Genomic DNA, 9264 nt, shown 5'->3' on the forward strand with positions numbered 1-9264 from the left:
TTTTTTTTTTTTTTTTTTTTTTTTTTTTTTTTTTTTTTTTTTTTTTTTTTTTTTTTTTTTTTTTTTTTTTTGAGTTCTCATCCTTATATTAGCTTGTTTGGATTATACACAAATGGTTCGCTGTATAACCAGTGGTAAGTAAAGTGAAATTACATCAACCAGTTATTTTGACCCAATTGTAGAAAATCAAAATCGACTTGTTTATAGTAATTATATTAATAGACACAACTTGTCTTACAATTCATAAGAGTTCGACTATAGGTATATAATCAAATGACCTATAGTTAATGAATGAAAATTGATTAGTTTAAATCATCCATGAAAATTATAAAGCGGATCATATCAATACTATTACCAAAATAAGACACCCAATGGTATCCATATGCTATATATCTTTTAGGCCATTACTTGAACATGATCTCTTGTATGTCAACGGTATATTATTCAATATTATAACTTTGGGTTGTTCTTACCATTGGTAAGATTAGTAAATAAAATAATCAAAATTATTATTTAAAAATTAAATACTTAATTACGAAACTTTAGAGTATAAATCTCAACACCACAGGTATGGTTATTCATCTAACCTAGCTTGAAGGCATTTCAACGATAAGATCGCTTGCCTCGTTTCCCTGAACTGAAATCACTAAACATGTGAGCGGAGAAATTAAGAGTGAAAAATACGTGAATAATTAAGAAATTTAATATGGGGCTAAGATGGAATTAAGAGATTTGAGAAACGCAAAAGAATGTCGGCGATCTTTAATTCAACAAAATACAAACAAAGTGGAGAATTAGAATCTATAATATCTTGGTCGAGACTACATGTTTTAACCCGTTAAACTATGATTAAGTTGGAGTGTTTTTTGTACTCATAAAAGTTAGGAAACCAATGTCACTTACAAGCACGATGGTTTACACGAGAGGCGAAAGAAAAATCTGTACTTTCATTATCATCATTCCCTTTGAATTTTAAACCGCCATGGCTGAAATCTATCGGTTTATTGAACAAGTTGAATTCTGCTCTTTGGCTACGACATTTATTTTCGAGTCAATTCTGAAGTGTACTATTAAGGCAACCAATGTTGAAAATGCCTTATCTGTGTCATAAGGTTGCACCATAAAGTTTGCAGTTGCTATTGAACAATTTATTTTGCATTTTCTATCATGAAACGTCTCCTCCTATAGCACCTTGACCTGTAAATAACCAGCATTGTTCACGTAAGTCATGGAAACTACAGATATCCTCAGAGAATACGTGTAACAATCCTAATTTCAAGAGGGAAATAGAACCGCTACTATATGCATGACGTAATCTTTTTATGCGAAAACATTCGGCCACTACCATATGCATAACGATCCTAATGAATATTTCCGCATAAAGAAGTTATGTCATGCATGTGGTAGTGACTCTAGGTGCATGTGTCTTTTGTTCTTCTTCTCTCTTGCAACACTGAACTCGTTTCTTTGGTCTTCTTTCTATCTCTTCTCAAAGAACTATATTTTCATCGTGAAATCAAATATATTTATAAGTTGGAGTGTAACGGCCCAGGTCGATTGGAGGAAGGAAAGAGTGCCCAGTGAGGATGCTGGGCCCCGAAAGGGGGTAGAATGTGATGTCCCACATTAGTTGGGGAGGAGAACAAACCACCATTTATAAGGGTGTGGAAACCTTCCCCTAGCAGCCTTGAGGGGAAGCCCCAAAGGGAAAGCCCAAAGAGGACAATATCTGCTAGCGGTGGATCTGGGTCGTTACATGAAGAGTTCTATGCCTAAATTTACAAAAAAATCTAGCATTTCAGGACTGGCAAAATATTGATACAACATATAAGCCTCAACACCTAATAATCAAGATTTTAACAAGCGTTACGGCACTTGCTGAGAATGTAAGATAAGAGTAGGAAAGAATTATCATTAGAACCATCTTTTGCATTCAGAACCTAAAAATTAAAGGAACAACAATTGTTAGTGTATTGTTTTTCTTTTACTTGTTATTGCAAGTCTTACAATGATTGAGAACATAAGCTTAGGGATTGAAGCATCAAAAGTAGCTACATATATATATATATATATATATATATATATATATATATATATATATATATAGCTACTTTTAAGGCTTCTTTGTTTTCAGTACAGTGTTGAATTGTTTTGTTTGCTATACCAAGATGGTATGGTTTAATATTTCAAATGCCAAATTTCTAGTGAATGAATGAAAAAAGAAAGAAAGATAAAAGAGAGAAATCAATGTTGAGGATCGTTGGGAGGGAGACCCATGTTGGCTAATTAAGGGGAAGATAATTGGTTTATAAGTAAGGAATACTATCTTTATTAGTACGAGGCCTTTTGGGGAAACCAAAAGCAAAATCATGAGAACTTATGCTTAAAGTGGACAATATCATACGATTGTGGAGGTCCATAGTTCCTAACATGGTATTCGAGTCATGCCCTTAACTTAGTCATGTCTGGAGAATCCTCAAATGTCAAACAAAGAAGTTGTGAGCCTCGAGTATGTAGTCAAAAGTGACTCAAATGTCGAACAATGGGTGTACTTTGTTCGAAGGCTTCAGAGAAGGAGTCGTGCCTCGATTAAGGGGAGGTTGTTCGAGGGCTACATAGGCCAGGCTCTATGGTGTATTTTGTTCGAGGGGAGGATTGTTGAGGATTGATGGGAGGGAGTCCCACGTTAGCTAATTAAACAGAAGATCATGAGTTTATAAGGAAGGAATAGTATTTCCATTGGTACGAGACCTTTTGGGGAAACCAAAAGCAAAGACATGAGAGCTTATGCTCAAAGTGGATAATATCGTACCATTGTGAAAGTCCATGATTCCTAACAATCAATTGAACAATCCAATAATCCTTGCGTTCCGAAAGAAATTCAAACACGTAAAAAAAATCAATATCCTCAGTAATTGGTGTGCAAGAAAGATGATAGGAAATACAAAATTAGCAAGTTTTAGAAACTATATGACATGTCCTAGACGGCAATATGATTCATACAATAATCTAGGTAGTCCACATTTTCAAATATTATCATTTGAAAATACTCAATATGAAAATCATATATCTTATACTAAGAGCTCAAGTTCAAGAAGTATGGAGGTTGAGTAGTGTGAATTTATGACACTAACCTTGAGCCTTAGAAGAAAAACCACAAGTAGTCAAATGCTTTGCAAGTGCCTCCCCCAGCTCCTCCCGCCAGTTGGGTGTGATTTTTGCTTCAGCTACAAGCCACACGAATGCTGTCTCTGAAGCAAGGTCAACAGTAGCATGCGATACTGGCGGCTGTCCATGATAACAAATGATCAATATTAATCGGGAAAGAAATGAAATTTTCAGTGGTATGTCTAGCTTTAATATCATACTAAAGCGTGTAAAACTCCAATGTTGTTACGAACTACGACCCTCCACAATGGTATGATATTGTCCACTTTGAGCATAAACTCTTATGGCTTTGTTGTTGGTTTCCCCAAAAGGCCTCGTACCAATGGAGATAGTGTTCCTTACTTATAAACTCATGATCACCCAGCCGATGCGGGACTCCTCTCCCAACAATTCTCAACAATTGTTGAGGATTATTGAAAAGAGTAGTCCCCACATTGACTAATTAAGAGGAAGATCATGGGTTTATAAGGAACACTATCTCCATTGGTATGAGGCCTTTTGTGGAAACCAAAAGCAAAACCATGAGAGCTTTGCTCAAAGTTGACAATATCATACCATTGTGGAGGTTTGTGATTCCTAATATGGTATTAGAGTCATGTTACAAATGGTACCCTATTGAGCTCATACAATTACAACTTGATTCCGTAGTTTCTAACATGGTATCAGAGTTATGCCCTTAACTTAGTCAGGTCAATAGAATCCTCAAATTTTGAACAAAGAAGTGGTGAGCCTCGGAGGTGTAATCAAAAGTGACTCAAGTGTCAAACAAATGGTGTACTTAGTTCGAGGGCTCTAGAGAAAGTAGTCAATCCTCGATTAAGGGGAGGCTGTTCGAGGGCTCCATAGGCCTCAAAGGAGACTCTATGGTGTACTTTTCTCGAAGGGAGGATTGTTGGGAGGGAGTCCCACATTAGCTAATTAAGAGTACATCTCCATTGGCACGAGAGCTTTCGGAGAAACCAAAAGCAAACCGATGAGAGCTTATACTCAAAGTGGACAATATCATACCATTGTGGAGGTTCATGATTCCCCGTAGATTATGCCTAAATTCAATTACTCTGTTAGATTATACAAGTCCAACTAGAAATCTGAAACAATTCAATTATATACTGAAAATGCTATTATACCCTGTTCCCATCCCTCTTCAATCTCTGATTCTTAGATATCAATCAAACAATAAACTCGTACAGAGTTCCTACATGCTCAGTTCAATCAGCAACTCAAGTATTTAAGGATAAGTAACGATCACCAAAGAGTACGTAAAACAGATAAGAAGAGACTATAAGTATATAACCACCTGACTTTCAAGAATCCTCTTGACACTCGTGGAACACCCCGTGCACATCATCCCCTATTACAAACAGCACAGAATCCATCAAAATTAGCACCAATCGAAAACTGAAAAGGGAGAGAACTATCTCGCACTCCAACATCCAGAACGATCACATCCGCGGACAGCGTCGCATTATCCTCAGCTTCTTCTCCATCAAGCAATTTCGAGTCGTCATCGCCACCGCCGCCGTCTCCACGAACACCGTCATTACCATTGCCAGAAGCAGAGATCGGGATGAATTTGGAAGGACGGTGGATGGGCGGAGCAGCAGTGCGCAGCGAGAAAGAAGAGGTAACAGAGAAAGGGGAAATGAAGGTGGGGTGGGTGAAATTGGGTCTGGAGAAGCTGAGAGTGATGGGGGGAGAAGTGAAGAGAGGCGCATTGGACGCCATTAAAGAGAGTAAGGAATCCATGGATGAAAGAAATCTGCCCTTATCTGTTGACCCTCTCCCGGGTACCAACGAGAATGGAGAAATGCTTTTAATTCTTAACTAATTTAAAAAGTTCAAAAATAATGCATGAAGTTTATTTGGCGGTACCCCGTACCCAACATGCAATATCTGTTAGTAGTGTACTTGAACTACAAAAGGCTAATTCGAGCCCGAGCTACAAAATGCTAGTAGCTCAATGTATTCTTTTGAAAAAGTAATGTGGCTACTGGGATTCGAGTCTAGGTCTCCACGTCCACAACGTGGAATGGATTCTTTCGGAAAAGAAAATGTGGTTATTGGGATTCGAGCCCAGGTCTCCACAGCCACAACATAGAATTCTCACCACTAACTACAACCACTTTGATATTTATGCAATATCTGTGAGCGTTTGAACTTGAGCTATTACGTTGGGCCCACAGTTCCATGGATTCTTTCGAAAAAATAAATGTGGCTACTGGGATTCGAGCCCAGGTCTCCACAGCCACAACGTGGAATTCTCACCACTAAACTACAGCCACCTTGATATTTATGCAATATCTGTTAGCATTGGACTTGAGCTATCCACCTTGATATTTATGCAATATCACTAACAATTCTCACCACTAAACTACAGCCACCTTGATATTTATATAATATCGGTTAGTGTTGGACTTCAGCTATTACGCTGAGCCCACAAGGCGGTTGTGGGCTAGTAGTGGCGGTTGTGGGCTAGTAGTTCTATAGATTCTTTTGAAAAAGGAAATGTGGTTGCTGGGATTCAAGCGCAGGTCTCCACGACCACAACGTGGAATTCTCACACTAAACTACAACAACTTAAATATCTATGCAATATCTGTTAGTGGTGAACTTGAGCAATTACGCTGGGCCCATAAAGCGGTGGTGGGAAAAGCACTACAAAATACTGTTAGAATTCGAGCTCAGGTTTCCACGGGCACAACGTGGAATTATCACCATTAAACTACAACCACTTTGGTATTTATGTAATATCTATTAGTCATAGACTCGAGCTACTACACTGGGCCCACAGTGTGGTGGTGGCAAAAGCGCTACAATATACTAGTAGTTCCATGGATCCTTTTGAAAAAGTAAATGTGGTTGGCTAGGATTCGAGCCCAAGTCTCCACCGCTACAACTGGAATTCTCACAACTAAACTACAACCACCTTGATATTTATGCAATATCTATTAATGGTCGACTTGAACTATTTCGCTGGTCGGACTTGAACCGCATATTTGGCCGTCCATAATATATTGAGTGAGCGAGTAAAATATATTTTAAACCAATTTTTTTTTATAGAAAACTTATTAGAATCGATTTAAAACTTATTTTAGTCTCTCAATTCAAAAACGTCGTTGGAATAGAGCAATAATGAGGATAACTTTCTTATCCTCATCACAACTATATCTTTTTTGCATTACCGTTAATTTTTTTTTTGCTATCGAATTGAAGATTCTTTGTAAAGAACGAGCGAGAATCGAGTTCCGGCAGAATGAGAAAAAGGAACGTGCAGGAAGATGGAGAACATATTCGGTGTCCCTATCTCTTCGATACCACCAGAAAAGCTCCCCTCTCCACAGAGAAAGTAACGTCTCTATCTAAATCTTATTTCACTCTCCGACCCCGTTTAGCTAATTAAAAGAAATCTCTTTTTACTTCCGTTAAAATGGGGCTTTTTACTCTTATTCGCAGCAGATATTATGAGTTAAATAGACATCTCTAATTATACGAACCTTTTGAACCAAAATTGGCGCGTTAGGGGGCAAGGGAGGTTTCCAGATAGGCAATGAGGGGCGGTGACGACAGATGGTGACCAATTCAAAGCAACAAAAAAACAAAGAAGCACGTGCAAAAAGATAAAATAAAAGCTGCATTGCGTGTTTATTAAGAAAGCCATCCCTTAAAACCAGCCCATTTATTCAACTTCTAAACTTGTGAGCATACGTATACCCAACCCAGACCTATATATACCCAACCCGGACTTAGGAAGTATGAAAGTGATACTCGCTTAGTGGGTTCATGTGCATATGTATGAGTCGTGTGTATGGAAGTACTACACATCTAATTTGTACTGAAAGAAGAAGTGGAGCACAACGCTAATTTGTATGGAAGTACTACACATATGTATGCCCAACCCGGACCTATGTATATCAAACTCGGACCTAGGAAGTATGAAAGTGATACTCGCCTAATGGGTTCATGTGCATATGTATGAATCGTGTGTATGGAAGTATTACACATATGTATGCCCAACCCGGACCAAGGAAGTATGAAAGTGATACTTGGCTAGTGGGTTCATGTGCATGTGCATGAGTCGTGTATATGAAAGCATTACACATCTCAATTTTTTTAGTAAGGACATAAACGTTCTTGATGGCTAACGGTGCTTGTGTTACGATCACATATATAACCATTTATTATATATAGTTATTTAGTGTACATGTCATTTACCATATATAGCATTATTACGTATAAACAATAACAAAACCATAAATAAGTACTCGACTCCATAACCTAACAGGATGTTTTGGAGGCCATGAGATACTCGATCACGTGCATGAGATGTGGTAATGATCTGGTCATATTTATAAGCATCGATTGATATTATGAAAGTGACTTGACAACGTTAATATTTATTCATTATCGGTTGACTAAGTTAAAAGGGGATAGTTTGAAATTTAAAAAACAAACAAAAAGAATCAAAATTATTGCCTAACTTATATCACCATCACTTGATTAAAACATGAACATAATTATCACAATTTTACTTTAATAATTTATTATTTGATAATAATAATTTTTATTGTTTAATTTATAATATCAACGAAAAACCTAAAGTTTTGAGAATATTAAATGTTGATTGATCCGACTCAATCTCAATGTTCAACGAGTTATAAACTTTCTAACTTTCGGGGTTTTATCATTTGATTTGCACGAGTTATAGTAATTTTGGTAGCTAGTTCAGTAAGGGACGTTCAAAAAATTTGATGACTCGAAAAACCCGATCAACCCAATCCAACCTCTACGATTTGTTGGGTTATGAAATTATTATGGGTTGGGTTGGGTTCAAATAAATGAACGATTTATGAGCGGAGTTAGTTCATGAGTTCTCCTCAAACTAGATTGGATTGAACCAAAACAACCCGTGTTTATTGTTAATTTTAAAATATATATTTTTGTTTGTGGTACACTTATAATTAATTCATGAACTATTCAAAAGTTCGTTTTATTTGTATAATTTCATTTTACTCAATTTCTAAAACTATTACTTCTCTGAACAACAATTTGTGTACGATATAATCATACATACAGTTTAACCACTAAGTTCGGGATGGATTAGCGTGGTTCCTCTACGCCTAGGACACTAGAATATCGAATCATGAACGAAGAAAGGCACGAGAGAAAAAGCATATTGGGTAGTGATTGTGAGGCCCCAATTTTTGACTCGAGGAGACACCAAAGGCCTCTGCCCTTCCATCTCTCGACTTATTTGTTTTAGTTTGATCAATCTCAATCGACCTTTTCAGATTTAGTTTCGGTTCACGTTTCAAAGTCATTCGAAACCCTAATTTTAATTTTTTGATTTATCGATTCGAAAATAGACAAGGATAGTAAAATAAAGACCAATAGTCTAAATTCATTAATATTGCATTTTGGTGAGAAATAAATGCTTATGATGTCCATGTGCTTCCATTATGTTCAAGAACGTGAAAGAATAGTTTTGCACAAAAGGGAACTTTTTTCGACGTACATCACTCAACTTAACTTAACTTACGATTGTTCGAACCAAAACACACTTAATTTTGAAGTTTCTAGATTAAGCTAGCGAAGATGAACGTGCACTGTATTGATATAAGAATTAATTATCAATTTTTTTAAGTTTTTTAAAACGTGTCGTCCAGGAAGAGGTTTGATACCACCTCCTTGGGGCCTAGCGTCTTCGTGGGTTTGATACCATTTGTAACAGCTCAAGCTCACCGCTAGTAGATATTGTCTGCTCTTACCCGTTACATATTACTGTCAACCTCACAATTTTAAAACGGGCATTCTAAGGAGAGGTTTCCACATTCGTATGAAAAACGTTTCGTTCTTTTCCTCAATTGACGTGGGATCTCACATTTAAACTATGTTTTATGTAAACTTTAAGATCTTCTTGAATGTATCGACGATTCATTTATTCTACTACTAATTTAATAGATTATAGTACGGTACAAGCCTCTCTAAAGGGTAAATAAATTTACCGTAAAAAATATTGACAAGTTTAAAGCTAAACTTTTTTTTTTTTTTTTTTTTTTTTTTTTTTTTTTTTTTTTTTTTTTTTTTTTTTTTTTTTTT

General features: G+C 36.6%; 1 protein-coding gene and 1 non-coding gene across 2 annotated transcripts; both read right to left on the minus strand.

The window, feature by feature from the left end:
• Nucleotides 1-844: 844 nt before the first annotated feature.
• Nucleotides 845-4976, minus strand: LOC111434685 (copper-transporting ATPase PAA1, chloroplastic-like). The gene is made up of 4 exons (XM_023072162.1): nucleotides 4594-4976; nucleotides 4466-4519; nucleotides 3135-3288; nucleotides 845-1197 (listed from the first exon to the last, which is right to left on the minus strand). Exons 1-4 carry the CDS (start codon nucleotides 4912-4914, stop codon nucleotides 1166-1168), a joined length of 561 nt encoding a protein of 186 aa, XP_022927930.1. The 5' UTR covers nucleotides 4915-4976; the 3' UTR covers nucleotides 845-1165.
• A 402-nt stretch (nucleotides 4977-5378) lies between these two features.
• TRNAH-GUG lies at nucleotides 5379-5450 on the minus strand. Its single transcript has one exon. It is a non-coding gene; the product is annotated as a tRNA-His (tRNA).
• Nucleotides 5451-9264: the final 3814 nt, after the last annotated feature.

This window comes from Cucurbita moschata, unplaced genomic scaffold (assembly GCF_002738365.1).
Source record: "Cucurbita moschata cultivar Rifu unplaced genomic scaffold, Cmos_1.0 Cmo_Scf00045, whole genome shotgun sequence".
NCBI classification, from domain to species: Eukaryota; Viridiplantae; Streptophyta; class Magnoliopsida; order Cucurbitales; family Cucurbitaceae; genus Cucurbita; species Cucurbita moschata.